The following is a 16,200-nucleotide window of genomic DNA, read 5'->3' on the forward strand; positions in this document are numbered from 1 at the left end:
CCACTGGTCGGCGGCTGGAGTCCCGGGCGCGCCCATTGGCTGCGGGGGACGTTCACGTGGAAGGGGGCCTGGGATGGAACCCGGGGTCCCGAGAGGTGGCCAGAAAGTTAAAGGGGGCAGCGCGGCCGCGGGGAGCTCGAGTCTCGGGCGACTGCTGGAGGGAGGAGGTGAGCGCGCAGTTCTCGTGCACGGACGGACGTGGTCGCCCGCGGGGGGCGCGAACCTGAGCCCGGCGCCCAGCTCCTGCCGTCACGGCCGCTGTCCCTGTTCCCCCAGTGCGGATGCTGCCGCTGGCTAGCGCGTCTGCCCTCCGGGCTTATGAGCTGAACCCGGTACGTAGCTCCCCAAGCCTCGAGTCCGAGTGAAGGGCTGGGGACAACAAGGCGAGGGCGTGCAGCGGGGACCCGTTTGGGTTCCTGTCACCTACATTTTCACCGTGCGACTTGCACTGGCACACCCGGGCTGGAACACTCTAGGGAGCTGGCCCCAGGGGGCTGTTGCTTCAGCGTGGAGAGGGCGATCCAGGGACCCCAGCTGGGCAGCGCCTCCCGGGCCCACGTGCTCCACCGCTCTGCTGGGCCGGGCTGCGACCGTGACCAGGGAGCTGCGGCTGCGGCGGCGGCTGATCCCTTTGCCACCTGTTGTTCTGGCTTCGAACCTAGCGCAAGTTCCCAGCCCCGGGTCCCGAGAGGTCTGGAGACCTCTCCAAAGTTGGGTAGTGGGATTTGGAGCTTAAGGACAAGCCGCTTCGTCTCTCTCTGGGCCTTAGTTTCCCTAAAAAACGCGAAGAAATATATTTGGTAGGCTCTCAGGCCACCGAGGGCGACGGGACCTAGGACGATTCCTGTCCCGGGCCGGCGGAGGCCAGGCGGCCGCGCGGGGGTGCTGGTGTCGCGCTGCTTGCTCCGACCGGGGTTGCCCCTTTGCCGGCCCCGCCCGAGTGCGATAACGGGCCCCTCCTCCTCGTCATCTTCCTACCCCCGCCAACATCTCCGGGAAGCCAGCCCAGGCCCTGCCTCCCGGACACACCGACGCTCACGTAGTCGCCCTTACCACAACCCTGCGGGCTCTCCGATGCGGCGAGAGAGCTGGGGAGGGGGCTTCTCCGCGGCCCAAAAGGTGGGTGCAGCGCCAGGCCAAGGAGGCTTGTAGGGAGGTTGGGGGCGGAGTACAGCCCTGGCCAAATTGGACGGAGGGGAGAGGGTCGGAGAGTTAACTTGAGGGATCCTCCAGCCTGGAGAGCACTGGCCTGTTCCTGCCTCTCTTTGGAATCCAGAAAAAGGGGTGTGGAAGGCACAGTAGATGCAAAAGAGGGAGTGGGGGCAGGTAATGACTTACTGGAAGATTTGGGGCCTGTCAGAGCATTGTTTTCTGAAAAAGAAGAGAAAACAGCGGAAAGACTAGACTTGGGAACTTGGAGACTTGGAAGGTGTTGGAACCTGTGATCTGAGTGGCGGGGCCTGCCTGGGAGACCCAGGGTGCAGCAGAAGAGACAATTAGAGCTTTAGTCTGGGAGGAAGAGGAGGAGAGGAGGAAATGTTTCCTTCGGCAGAATTGTCGAGGAGCCAAAACTAAAGTGAAGACAGCTGGAGGACTTACCACAAAAGTACAGTTGAGGTATTTAGGAAAAAAAGTGGGAAGAGAAGCGGCACCAGGGGTGGGTCGCAACATACAGTGTCAGGGCCAGCAGGGACCTTGGAGGGGTCCTCAAGCCCAGAGCAGTTGAGCGACTCGCTCAAGTAGCAAAGCAAGGTGCAGGCATTCTTAGCCTAGTGCCCTGTTTTCCCTCGTACGTTTTTAGACGGCAGGGGCTGTGTCATTTGAACTTGCCTCTTTCCTAGAATATGCAACCGCATTCACAAATATCAGTCTCCAAGATGCTTTGAATGATGCGGACACGATCGAGGGGTACAAGGAGGCTTTAAGGCTGTGAATAGGCCCCCATGGTCTGAGTACAAAGGGGAAAGAAATGCACTTTCTTCATGCTGGATCAGTGAAACCTTTCGGAAGGGAACACAGAATTGTTGGAGGGAGGTAGATAGCCATGTCTTTAAAAATGACAATTATAACCTGGTTGTGAATGTCGACTGAATGCAGTTTGGCAGCTTTCAGTGTTCCTGGTGGGTTGCTTGTGCATCTGATTTTTTTGTTTGGTTTTGTTTGTTTTGAGACGGAGTGTCCCTCTGTCGCCCAGGCTGGAGTGCGGTGGCGCCTTCTCTGGCTCACTGTAAGCTCCGCCTCCCGGGTTCACGCCATTCTCCTGCCTCGGCCTCCTGAGTAGCTGGGACCACAGGTGCCCGCCACCACGCCCGGCTAATTTTTTTTTGTATTTTTAGTAGAGACGGGGTTTCACTGTGTTAGCCAGGATGGTCTCGATCTCCTGACCTCATTATCTGCCCGCATTGGCCTCCCAAAGTGCTGGGATTACAGGCGTGAGACACCACCCCCGGCCTTTTTTTGTCTTTTTTTTTTTTTTTTTTTTTTTTTTTTGAGACGTAGTCTCACTCTGTCGCCCAGGCTGGAGTGCAGTGGCGCCATCTCGGTTCACTGCAAGCTCCGCCTCCCGGGTTCGCGCCATTCTCCTGCTTCAGCCTCTCGAGTAGCTGGGACTACAGGCGCCCGCCATCACGCCTGGCTAAATTTTTTTTGTATTTTTAGTAGAGACGGGGTTTCACCGTATTAGCCAGGATGGTCTCATCTCCTGACCTCGTGATTCGCCTGCCTCGGCCTCCCAAAGTGTTGGGATTACAGGCGTGAGCCACCGCGCCCGGCCTTTTTGTCTTATCAGAAGAGAGAGAGAGAATGAGAGAATGGAGGGGATAATGTCGTGGCCCTGATACAAAAAAGATTTCCTCCCTATGAAAGGTACAGCCAGAAAGTCAGTAGCTCAGCTGCCTGAAACCGTGAAGGTCATGGGGTTATTTTCTGTGCAGGTCTATATTTACCACCATGGCCGTCTAACCTTGGCCAGCTGTCTTGAGAAGGTGTGTTGTCATGAGTGGAACAGAGAAAGCATTTATGCAAAACTATCTCCATGATCTGTTAGGGTTTGCCCTGTCTTAGCCGTGAACACTGAAATCTACCCTCAAGCATGGCCCATTCTGTCACCAGGGAAACTGACCCCTGAGCTCTGAGGCATCTCTATGGAAGCAAGTGTTAGAATTCAAACCGACCTGGGAGCAGCACTCATACACTCTTATTTCTATCCTGCAACTGGTATCAGATCCTGAGTCCTGCTCTCATGGTTCAAATATATGCCCATAACTTCTGGTTCTTTTTTCTTCCTCCTGGCCAACTTTGGTGACTCATATTCCCTGGCCTGGGAAAAGGACAGAGCTGGAGCAGCCAGGGAGTCTGTCAGGAGAGGAGGCTGGGCTGCAGCCTGGTGCTTCCTGTGTTGGAACAGATCATTTTCATGTCATTTGTAAAAGAAGCACCTGTCCAGGTGCCTTCTTTTCAGGAACTTAATATTACCTTGCACATCTCAGTTGCTAGGAGTACTTCTGCATGGCGGCAGCCATCCCTGTCACAGTCCGCTGGGGAGTTCCTGAGTAGGTCAGGAAAGCTCACACCAAACCAGCACTTTGGTGTGCTGATTCTTGGAGAGTGACCGGGTAAATAAAAGCTGGAAGCTATTTGTGGGACAGGCAAGGTGACTGACAGTCGAGTCATACCCCAGATTGAGGCCACACAGGTTAATGTCCTCACCTGCAGTTATGGTGACACAAAAAGTGAAGGGATTCTAGACTGGGGTTGCTTGTGCAATGTCCCTGGGGTAGTAGTCCTGCTGGTAACTCTTGGGCCATCATAACCTTACTTTTGCCTTTCATGGAAGAATCTTGCAATAGCAGTTTGGCTCCTGCGAGTGTGGGCAGCATTGTTTAATTAGCTCTGGCTCTGACTAGAGCCTGGCCTCTCCAAGCCAGACTTCTTCTCCTTGTTCTTACAGCTTGGTGATAAAAGGGATCTCAGGGGCAAATTTATGCCACTGGGTTGAAACAGTGAAACTCTACCAAGGTCTTCAGCTAAGTCTCTTCAGCGTGCGGGATTAGAACTTGGGACATTGGCTCTAGTGGGCTCTAAGTGTGTAGATTCTCTGATTGATCATTTTGCTTTGGAATTCCGTTTCCACAATATCTTGAGAGTTTCCAAGCCTTTTTCTAACACGCAGGAAAGCACGTAGGAGGTTGGTTTGCAGGCTTGTTGGAGGTGCGAAGAGAACTTGCAGATGACCTGTGCTGACTCAGGTGAGGAGGAAGCTGTGAAGAGGAACCCCTCCTCCCTCAGTTCACACCCAGATTTTTCAGGATGGGTAGAGTGGGGGCACCGCGATGCCAGACATAGCCTCTTGTTTGGTTTTTATACTTGTTTATAAACGAGGCTGGGCACACGGTGGCTCATGCCTATAATCCCAGCACTGTGAGAGGCTGAGGGGAGCAGATCTTGAGGTCAGGAGTTCGAGACCAGCCTGACATGGTGAAACCCCGTCTCTACTAAAAATACAAAAATTAGCTGGGGTTGGTGGCACACGCCTGCAATCCCAGGGGTGGTGGCACTGTAGTCCCAGCTACTTGGGAGGCTGAGGCAGAAGAATCGCTTGAACCTGGATGGCAGAGGTTGCAGTGAGCTGAGATTGCGCCACAGCACTCCAGCCTGGGCAACAGAGCAAGACTCCGTCTTGAAAAAAAAAAAATTAAAAATAAGACAAAAAAAAACAAAAACACTACCTGTGTTAAAGATAGAGCTGACGGTATAATTCCAACACAGTTTTGCAAAGGACAGGATTAACTAAAATTTAGATATTTTGTAAGTATAGAATTTTATTTTTTTTAAATTGAAGCTGTTAGTCAATCCATTGAACCTCTGCAAACCTACCTTGCCTAATTCAGTCAGCACTTTCATTTCCAGAACAGTTATGAGGCTATAAGAACAGATAATTGAAAGCAAATTTGCCCTTAAAATTTTCACTAGATTGATTTTCTTAAAGGGGAAACAGTGAGACAGATATCCTTTAAAATGAATGTTTAAGCACCTGCATTCTGGCCATAAGTTATTGTTTTATTTGGTTTTGAGTATGTGTATTTCTCTGACTGGCCATCTGTAAGGGCTTCTTGCATCCCAGGGAAGTGCTGTACTTTTGGAAAAATGGGGTCAAATCTGATGTGTTTGTCCTTTCACCTTTTTTTTTACATGTTTGGTTAATCACAATCAGAAGGTGAAAATGAGAGATTATTTATAGAACTGAACCAGTGGTCCCAGCTCTTTACAGAAGACACTTGGCATGTTGCCTGTCACTTCTCAGGGGGGGCCATGGCTGCTCGAGAGTGAGCTCCCCAACACGTCATCACACACCTACACCTGTGCCATAAGGAGGGGAGATAGGTTCAGGGGAGATAGGTTTGGGGACTCATCTAGATCCTGTGTTCTGTGATTCTCAGACTTGAGATTTTAATCCTAGTTTTGTCACTCATTTCCTTCATTTAGTCCATTGAAACTGTCAAATCAAAATATAAATTTGCCATGGTAATTAGAATGATAAAAAGTGCTCAGACTTTGGGAGGCTGAAGCGGGAGGATTGCTTGAGCTCAGGAGTTCAAGGCCAACCTGGGCAACATGGTGAAACCCTGCCTCTATAAAAATTGAAAAATTAGCTGGGCATGGAGGTGCACACCTGTAGTTCCAGCTACTTTAGAGGCTGAGGCGGGATGATTGCTTGGGCCTAGGAGTTTGAGGTTCCAGTGAGCTATGATCGCACCACTGCACTCCAGCCTGGGCAACACAGCAAGATCCTGTCTCACGAAAAAAAGTGCTCAGCTTTAGTGAGGCAGTAGTGTTGGGATGGGTTTTTGGATATCTTAAAATGTTTGAGGATTTTTTTTAGGTTCATTTTGTTCTGATGATAGAAGCAATATTATTTTAGAATATATAAGACAATACAAACCAGGATACCAGAAATTCCTCAAATCTTGTCACCTAGGTATTCTGATTTTAAATATATATCTCTAGTCTTTCTTCTCTGCATTTACATAATACAGTTGACCCTTGAACAACATGGGGTCTAGGGGAGCCTAGCCCCCACACAGTCAAAAATCCACATATAACTTTTGACTCCCCAAAACCTTCACTTTTTTTTTTTTTTTTTTTTTTGAGACGGAGTCTTGCTCTTGCGCCCAGGCCAGAGTGCAGTGGCGTGATCTTGGTTCACTGTAAGCTCCACCTCCCAGGTTCACGCCATTCTCCTGCCTCAGCCCCCCGAGTAGCTGGGACTACAGGCACCCGCCACCGTGCCCGGCTAATTTTTTATATTTTTAGTAGAGACGGGCTTTCACCGTGTTAGCCAGGATGGTCTCGATCTCCTGACCTCGTGATCCGCCTGCCTCGGCCTCCCAAAGTGCTGGGATTACAGGAGTGAGCCACGGCGCCCGGCCAACCTTCACTTCTAACAGCTTACTGTTGACCAGAGTCTTACCAATAACATCAACAGTCGATTAACACATATTTTGTATTTTATTTGTAACATATACTGTATTCTTATAGTAAAGTAAACTAAAGGAAAGAAAGTGTTAAGAAAATCATAGGAAAGAGAAAATACATTCACTATTCATTAAGTGGACTTGGGTCATCATAAAGGTCTTCATTCTCATCCTCTTCACATTGAGTAGACTGAGGAGGAGGAAGAAGAGGAGAAGGGGTTGGTCTTGCTGTCTCAGGGGCAGCAGAGGCAGAAGAGAATCTGAGCATAAGTGGACCCGCAAAGTTCAAACTCATGTCATTGAAGGGACAACGGCATTTTTCCCCACAAGTCTAGTTTCTACGTATAATTTTATCTTCCCTCTCTCTCTTTCTATCTCTATAGACATAAATACAAATATACTATACTTTTTTTCATTTCATTTGAATCTTTTTTAAAATAATGGCTTTAATGATGATATAAAATTACATCACATGGGCTGGACATGGTGGCTCCCGCCTGTAATCCCAGCACTTTGGGACGCCAAGGTGGGTGGATCACCTGAGGTCAAGAGTTTGAGACCAGCTTGGCCAGCATGGTGAAACCCTGTCTGTACTAAAAATACAAAAATTAGCTGGGTGTGGTGGCAGACTCCTGTAATCCCAGCTACTCGAAAGGCTAAGGCAGGAGAAATCAGATGAACCTGGGAGGTGGAGGTTGCGGTAAACCGAGACTGTGCCGTTGCCCTCCAGCCTGGGTGACAAGAGTAAAACTCTGTCTCAAAAAAGGAAAAAACAATAACAATAAAAATAAAAGTACATCACATGGATGTGGTACATTTAATTTAACCAGGTACCTGTTAATGGTCATCTAGGTTATTTTGTCATCTTTTTTCCCCCTATAATGTAGCATTGAACATTTTCGTATCTTAACCTCTATATGTTTTTAATTCTTTACTTAGGATAAATGTCTCTATGTGATATTAGAATAAAAAATGATAAAAAAAATTAGAAAGGTGGTGCCAATTTAAACTAATGAAAATGTTTGCATCGGTTGGACACAGTGGCTCATACCTACAAATCCCAGGCATTTTGGGAGGCCAAGGCGGGAGCATTGCTTGAGTCCAGGAATTCAAGACTGGCCTGAGCAACATAGTGAGACCTCATCTCTACAAAAAATATTTTTTAAAAAGTAGCCAGACGTGGTGGCTCGTGCCTGTGGTCCTAGCTACTCGGGAAGCTGAGGTGGGAGGATTGCTTGAGCCCAGGAGGTGGAGGCTGCCATAAACCATGTTCATACCACTTCACTCCAGCCTAGGTGACAGAGTAAGACCCAGTCTCAAAAAAAAAAAAAAAAAAAAAGAAAAAGCTTGCATTATCTTTTCAATTTTTTTCCTAATTCAATAAATAAAAAACAGACATTGTTTTTCATCTAAATTTCTTAAATTAATAGTAAGGTTGAACATTTTGGATATTTATAGGCCACTTTTAAAATTTTTTTCATGAATTTTCTATTCATGTTCTGTGCTTATTTTTCTACGAGGAATATTTGACTTTATTATTGCTTTGTAAGAACACTTTACATATTAAGGTATTATCTCTGCTGCTAGGCTTATTGTAAAATATTTTCACAGTTTGTCTTTAGTCTTTTTTTGTTTTACTTATCATTTTTACTTATAGAAAATATAGTTTTTGTTAACTCAGATTTATCATCTTTTAGCATGATTCTATTTGCTTTTTATTCTTATAGAGCTAATTTTTTACTTGTGGAAAAAACAAATATTCACCTATATTAAAGGCTTAAAAATACGAAATTGCTGGTTGTTTTTATTTATTTTTATTTTTTGAGACAGAGTCTTGCTCTGTGGCCCAGGCTGGAGTGTGTGATCTCTGCACGCTGCAACCTCCGCCTCCCGGGTTCAAGCAATTCTGCTGTCTCAGCCTACAGAGCAGCTGGGACTACAGGTGCCCACCACCACGCCCAGCTAATTTTTGTAATTTTAGTAGAGACGGGGTTTCACCATATTGGTCAGGCTGGTCTCAAACTCCTAACCTCAAATGAGCCATCTGCCCGGCCTCCCAAAGTGCTGGGATTATAGGCGTGAGCCACCACCCCAGCCTGTTGGTTCTTTTTAAAAGAGTGGTATCCTGACATTTAAAAACCTACTATAAGCTTAATGAAAGCAGGTTTGTGTCTATCTTCACTATTGAATCCCAGTATCTTGCTTGATGCCTGGCATATAGGAAACACCTAATCCCTATTTGTGGGATGAATCCATTTCTTTTTATCAGATTATAGCAAATATAAAGCCACAATGAGATGTCACATCACACCCGTTAGGATGGCTATTTTCAAAAAGTCCAAAGAAAATAAGCATTGGCAAAGACGTGGAGAAAAGGGAACCCTTGTCTCTTGCTGGTGGGAATGTAAATTAGTACAGCCATTATGGAAAACAGTAGGGAGGCTCCTCAAAAAGCCATAACTAGAACTACTATATGACCCGGCAATCCCACTGCAGGACATATATCCAAAGGAATTGAAGGCAGTGTATCAGAGAGTCATCTGTACTCTTATGTTCATTGCAGCATTATTCACCAAGCCAAGATATGGAATCAATGTAAGTGCCCATCATTGGATGAGTGAATAAAGAAAACATGGTATATAAACACAGTGGAATACTATTCCACCTGAAAAAAGAAGGAAATCCTGTCATTTGTGCCAACGTGGATGAACCCGGAGGATGTTAAGTGAATAAGTCAGGCACAGAATGACAAATACAGCATGATCTCACTTATATGTGGAATCTGAAAAAGTCAAACTCATAGAAACAGAGAGTCCCAGTGGTGGCTACCAGAAACTGGAGGTGGAGGGACTGGAGAGGTATCCTTTGGCCAAAGGATACAAAATTTCAGGTAGACAGGAGGAATAAATTCAAGAGATCTGATGTACAATATGGTGCCTATACTTAGTAATGATATGTTATATACTTGAAAATTGCTGAGAGTGGATTTTAAGTGTTCTCACTGCAAAAAAAGTGTGATATAATGTATGTTAAATAGCTCGATTTAGCCATTCCACAGTGTATACATATATGGAAACATGTTGTACACCATAAGAATATACAATTTTTACTTCTCAATTAATAAAGTGTGGGCAGAGAGGCTCACACCTGTAATCCTAGCACTTTGGGAGGCCAAGGCAGGATCATGGATTGAGCCAGGAGTGTGAGACCAGCCTGGGAAACATAGTGAGACCTGTCTACAAAAAATTTTAAAATTAGCCAAGCATGGTGACTTGCGCCTGTGGTCCCACTTACTTGGGAGGCTGAGGTGGGAGGATCGTTTGAGCTTGGGAGGTCGAGGCTGCAGTGACCTGTGATCACGCCACTGCGTTCCAGCCTGAGCGCAGAGCGAGACCCTGTGTCTAAAAATACGTAAATAAATAGTATCCCTCAGGACAGCTATCTGTGGAAGACACCTTTTTAGTCAAATAGGTTTGGGAAATTTTAAAACTGTATATGCCCTTTTAATTATCCTCTGTGGCACATTCGCCAACAGAAGGCCCCAAGAAATGCTGACCAAAAAAACCTGTGCATTTAGTTTTAAAACTAGTGGGTTTCATACTCTTTTGTTTGTTTTAACCTTGAACCACCCCCCGCCCCCCACCGCATCTCGTCCCCCGACAATATAATCTTCCCTCAAACCTGTGTTGTGCTGGACCACACCGGGGTTCATCCTGACCTGTCGCTGTGTGGGCATAGATAAAAGGAAATATTGTTTGCCAGTCCCTGCTGGAATAATGCCTTCACACATCTGTCTGATCTGATTGCTCCGCTGTTTTCTTTCTTCTCTTCCCTTTCCAGGGTTCTAGCCTATTCATCTAGCCCCATGATGGCCGTGGACATCGAGTACAGATACAACTGCATGGCTCCTTCCTTGCGCCGAGAGAGGTTTGCCTTTAAGATCTCACCAAAGCCCAGCAAACCGCTGAGGCCTTGTATTCAGCTGAGCAGCAGGAATGAAGCCAGTGGAATGGTGGCCCCGGCTGTCCAGGAGAAGAAGGCGAAAAAGCGGGTGTCCTTTGCAGACAACCAAGGGCTGGCCCTGACAATGGTCAAAGTGTTCTCGGAATTCGATGACCCGCTAGATATCCCATTCAACATCACCGAGCTCCTAGACAACATCGTGAGCTTGACGACAGCGGAGAGCGAGAGCTTCGTTCTGGATTTTTCCCAGCCCTCTGCAGATTACTTAGACTTCAGAAATCGGCTTCAGGCCGACCATGTCTGCCTTGAGAACTGTGTGCTCAAGGACAGGGCCATTGCAGGCACTGTGAAGGTTCAGAACCTCGCATTTGAGAAGACCGTGAAAATAAGGATGACGTTCGACACCTGGAAGAGCTACACAGACTTTCCTTGTCAGTACGTGAAGGACACTTACGCCGGTTCAGACAGGGACACGTTCTCCTTCGATATCAGCTTGCCTGAGAAGATTCAGTCTTATGAAAGAATGGAGTTTGCTGTGTACTACGAGTGCAATGGACAGACGCACTGGGACAGCAACAGAGGCAAGAACTATAGAATCATCCGGGCTGAGTTAAAATCTACCGAGGGAACGACCAACCCCCACAGTGGACCAGATTTGGGAATATCCTTTGACCAGTTCGGAAGCCCTCGGTGTTCCTATGGTCTGTTTCCAGAGTGGCCAAGTTACTTAGGATATGAAAAGCTAGGGCCCTACTACTAGTGACTGCAGGTGACAGGGCGTGGCGGAGCTGCCGCAGACAAGCCTAGCTCTGCTCACTGTGCAGTGGAGATGGAAGGCCAGGAAGGAGCAAAGTGGAACTTCCATGAGGCCCAGTTTGGGAAAATAAAAGGATCCTCTTCACTTCTTTCTTAAACCAGCAAATCCAGCCAGGTTCAGATTACACGACCCGTGTCTCACTCAAAGGAGCGGTGGTGGCTGGCGCGCTTTCGCACTGTGGCAGCCACGAGAGTCTGCAGGTCTGTGCTGGAAAGGATGTGGATGGGAATGAAGCCTGTGCCAGTGCTGATGAAGCTGGAGGAGTCTCTCCTCTGCTCTCCACTCAGATGTGGGACATCAGTCGCCAAAAGCCGCTCAGCCCCAGCCCTCGCGTCGGACCTTCACTGTTCATCGTGTTCATCTTTGGATGCTCTCTGCCAGCCAGGCCTTTCCTGCAAGCTGCTATGCTTCCCCGTCCACGTGTATCTCTGTGCTGTGACACACTGACCTGACCTACATTTCCAATGCAGCTGCAGAAGAGAAATGGGATTGGCTCTTGTTTTCTGCAAATTCATCTTTTGCATTTTATGTTCTTCCACAATTGATCTGACGTTCAGGAAAAGATAATAAAGGCAAATTAGTTTGTGGGTGAGACAGGCATTTCCTCCCCCATCTTCTTGACCCCACAGATATATTCCAGCGGAGAGCAACACACCAGTCATTGAAACCCACTGGCTCCTGTGCGGTGTCACAGATTGCAGGGTTCTAACAAGGCAGGATAGTCATGAGTGGGGACACTTTCAGCTTCTCCTCTTGCCTTCTGGGGGAGCTTTCTAAGTCCCCACAGTTACCCTGAGTCACCGGAAAGATCTGATTTTTCCCCGGAAAGCTCAATGACTTTAACTTGCCTGGCTGGTTTGTCTCGTTCTTTATGAAAGAATTTTGGGGCCGGGCACGTTGGCTCATGCCTGTAATCCCAGCACTTTGGGAGGCCGAGGCGGGCGGATCACGAGGGCAGGAGATCGAGACCATCCTGGCTAACACGGTGAAACCCCGTCTCTACTAAAAATACAAAAAATTAGCCGGGCGTGGTGGCCGGCACCCGTAGTCCCAGCTACTCGGGAGGCTGAGGCAGGAGAATGGTATGAACCTGGGAGGCAGAGCTTAGAGTGAACTGAGATCGCACCGCTGCATTCCAGCCTGGGCGACAGAGCGAGACTCTGTCTCAAAAAGAAAAAAAAAAAAAGAGAATTTTGAATCTCCTTTCCCGAAGAGTCATCTTTTCTGCTGTGTTTAGGACATTTGATTTGCATATCCAATATCTCCTCGAAATCTTCAGAAAATGGTTTTATCTTGACTGTGATTTACAATATCTAGGACACTTTACCAGCACCCAGGGACACGGACTTGGGTGTTCTTATTTATGGTGTGTATGTAAAGAGATAGGGGAGAAAAACCTCACCCAAGTTCTTATACGTTATTTTAAATGTTTGCCAACTCTGAGATTTCAGAGATTCATTGTTCTTAACCATATTGGACTAAAGTCTGTTGGTTAGTGCTGTTGTAAAAGAGACCTCCGCGGTCGAGCATGGCGGCTCACGCCTGTAATCCCCGCACTTTGGGAAGCCAAGGCGGGCAGATCACCTGAGGTCAGGCATTCAAGACCAGCCTGGCCAACATGGTGAAACCTCGTCTGTACTAAAAATACAAAATTTAGCTGAGTGTGGTGGCAGGCGCCTGTAATCCACCTACTCGGGAGGCTGAGGCAGGAGAATCACTTGAACCCAGGAGATGGAGGTTGCACTGAGCTGAGATCATGTCACTGCATTCCAGCCTGAGTGACAGAGTGAAACTGTGTCTCAAAAGAGAGAGAGACCTCCGGGACAATCATTATCAGATAGACCCCAAACCTGTGATTTTTCTTGGGCAAGATTGGTATTTACTTAGGGGTGCTTTAAAAATATATTTTTACATGTGTATTTGTAGGAAGTTGTTTTTTTTTTTTTTTCTATTTTTGTTTGGTTTTGGAGTTTGGTTAAATGACTATTTTATTTTCTGTTTTGCCTGATCTTACTAAAGTGAAGTTTTCCTAAGGCAAGCAAGAAGAGGAATGGAAGCACAGTTGCCTGGATTTGGAGGCACAGCTGTCAGGCTTTTCAAGCTAAGAGTCTTGTGCTTGGATTTTCCAGATTAATTTGAAAAGACCTCCCATTTGTGGCTTTGTACATAACTAACAGGGAGATATTGAGTGCCTTGGCTCCTAGAGTTTTGTGGTTGGGTTAGGTTGTTTTTGTTGTTTTGTTTTGTTTTTGTTTTCATTTCTGAAGTTTAAGATGCCTTGACTTTTTAAATGCTCTTAAGGCTATTCGATGTAATTCTTATTCCTAAAACTGGCTATTCTTAGCCTGAAATCTAATGCTTTGTTTTTTGTACCTCTCCCAGGTGGGTAACACTCTAGGATTACATGATAATGTAATTTTAGGGGAAATCACATTTTTACCTTATGCTGTTACTGGGCAGAACCAGGTTTTATGTAAACATACCAGACATCGGGTAACAGACAGTACTTTAAATGTTACAAATTTGGTGATCAGAACTATTAACAGCATAAATCGAACTCACATGGAAGCAAAACTGATTTCATGTAGGTCCTGAATTTTACTTTGCATTAAGAAGTGCCCTCCCCACAATGCAGGAAAGGCACAGAGTGCACTGTCATTGACATGTTACCCGACTAAGGATCATTCTGTGTTCATAAGAAAAAGGCCTGAGGTGACTCTGTTGAATAAAGTCAGTTTAATTTTATCTAATAATGATCTTAAGACATTCCCATGTCAAAATTTGAAATATGGTAATTCAGTGATAACTATCTCTTCTAAAGCAGCCGTAAACCCTCCCAACTACCCATCTTTCTCCCAGCTCACCCCGGCTTTTTTTGCTGGGGGTGCTGGATGCAAGCCCCTAGCCAGCACACCTGGGATGCTCACCCCGCCGCACAGTTCAGAAGGCAAGTCCTCACCTGCTTGCAAAGACCCTTCTTCTCCAGTAAAAGACTCTACTTGCCTGAGCGTCCTCATCAGGGCTGTCATTCAGTGATCTATGGGGGTCTGAAGAATACTGCCTTCTATCTGTCTTCTGTTTACCACTCGCTCCTCTGCTACCCACCTGCCGCAAACAGTCTTTTTCCTTTGGGCCCAGTTCTGTCCCGTGAAATTCTCAGATGGCCTCAGGAGCTGCACTGATGGATTCTCTCCTTGTTTGATAGCTCATCATCTGTAGATAAGCCTACACACTTCAGAGGGTGACAGGTTTCTTACTTGGAGACTTCACTGCACCTTGACTTGTAGATTTGCCTTCAGACAGCTCTTGGTTATGGTAACAAGTGGCCCCTGAGTCCCAGAATCTTTCCTGGGTTGCCCCAGAAAGACCAGCCACCTGTCACAGGTGCAGTTGTCTGGGAATAGGGAAGCAGCTTCATTTTTGTTTTATATTTATTCCCTCAAGTGCCCTGAAGAGCATTTGCAAACTGAGTACAATAAATAAGCTGGATTATACAAAGATATTTAATAACTAAGCTTTCAGTATCTATTGAAAGACATGAAGCATTTGAGTGGGTTTCTTTATTTAAAAGATTATTCTACTGGAGCTGGTGAGAAATAATGGAGCCATGCAGTTCTCCAGAAATTAAAACAATGTCAGAGTCAATGGTAGAATTTAATTTACCTTTAAGATTTCATTTTAATGGTGGTAAAATTATACATTTGGAACTGTTCAGAGATTGCTCTGTGGTTTTGATCTTTTCAAACCATTTTCTTTTTGAGAAAAGGCATTAGTTGTAGTCACACGGACATTAAATGGGCCATATATGCTTATCAATCAAAAAAGTGTTCATTTTTTTGGAACTGCCCATTTTCTGGATCTTCTCTCTCAATGGATAGGGGATGAAAACCTTGGTTGCCTTTTATTTGTTTCCTCTTCTAAAATTTCTCACCTGAATGTAGTCCTGGGAGAGTCCCGATCACGTCTCTCCTGACGTGTTCACTGAAATCGGAGACAAGAAGTTACATGGATAATGGGATCTTGCAGGGTCACACAAAGACAATTTGGCAGCTTATCTTAATTTCCTGCAGTGAGACAACACATCTGGAACGGAGAAGGACAGCTGTTGTTACGGGCAGTTTTTCCTGGTCATGGTTGTAAAGCTCTGCAACCCACGTTGTAAAGCCGTGAATGTTTTCAGTCTTGTTGACGAGTTTTTAGAGACTGCTAGACCTCTGAGGGCTTTGAGAGTGCAGCTGTGATGGTATTTCACTTTTACTTCAATGTGAATGTAGAACCAAGGACTCATCTTCATTTTATACCTAAAAGTGCCTTGTCAACAAATTTCTGCATGTTTTAAAAGATAAATATTTTTGTACACAGAGTTCAAGGAGAAATGCACTTTAAAAATCCCAAGAATGGATGTTCTTTGTGTGGTATGAGAGGTTGGTTTGTATCGCAAAAGCAAAAATGTAATAAAGGAAGACAAAACAAAACTGAAACTGTCTTTCTATTCTTAGAGCCAGAGTAAGTGGAGAAACATTTCAAATCGATATGTTTCCACATGTAGATCTTAGGTTTCCAAAGAAAAAGCTTGGAAATGACTGAATTAAAGGTGCAAGGCAGATAGGAGATAATTGCTTTAGCATATCTGAGAAGGTAAGTGCCAGGGAAGAGATACAGGAGCTAGTGTTATTCTGCACCCATTTTTAATGATCTAGGTCATAGGCATTCTTACCCTGTCGTTTGCACTTGAAGTACAGTGCAGACAGATGTATTCAAACAAAAGCAGGAAAACTGTAAATGGCTATCATAGCTTTCAACTGCTTGAGCAAACAAACTGTAAGCAGCAAAACAAAACAGCCCCTGATAGGTAGTGGATAGTCACCCTAAGTGAGATTTCCAGAGCTGCTTTTTCCCAAAGTTCAGGACAAGATGCAGGCAGAGTGAGGTGGGAAGCTGCATCTA

General features: G+C 46.1%; 1 protein-coding gene across 3 annotated transcripts; it reads left to right on the plus strand.

The window, feature by feature from the left end:
• The first annotated feature begins 128 nt into the window (after window positions 1–128).
• PPP1R3B (protein phosphatase 1 regulatory subunit 3B) lies at window positions 129–15,728 on the plus strand. 3 transcript variants are annotated; one of them, XM_055288778.2, is made up of 2 exons: window positions 129–332; window positions 10,314–15,728. In XM_055288778.2, exon 2 carries the CDS (start codon window positions 10,339–10,341, stop codon window positions 11,194–11,196), a length of 858 nt encoding a protein of 285 aa, XP_055144753.1. In that variant the 5' UTR covers window positions 129–332; window positions 10,314–10,338; the 3' UTR covers window positions 11,197–15,728. The 3 variants fall into 3 exon arrangements, with proteins under 3 accessions (XP_055144753.1, XP_055144741.1, XP_063469650.1); XM_055288766.2 differs by lacking the exon at window positions 129–332 and adding an exon at window positions 987–1,119; XM_063613580.1 differs by lacking the exon at window positions 129–332 and adding an exon at window positions 3,426–4,247.
• The last annotated feature ends 472 nt before the right edge of the window (window positions 15,729–16,200 follow it).

The sequence above is a fragment of the Symphalangus syndactylus genome, chromosome 1 (genome assembly GCF_028878055.3).
Source record: "Symphalangus syndactylus isolate Jambi chromosome 1, NHGRI_mSymSyn1-v2.1_pri, whole genome shotgun sequence".
In the NCBI taxonomy this organism is placed as follows: domain Eukaryota; kingdom Metazoa; phylum Chordata; class Mammalia; order Primates; family Hylobatidae; genus Symphalangus; species Symphalangus syndactylus.

Coding starts and splice junctions, on each gene's coding strand:
- PPP1R3B (XM_055288778.2), top strand. CDS start 10,339: ATGATGGCCGTGGACATCGAGTACAGATACAACTGCATGGCTCCTTCC.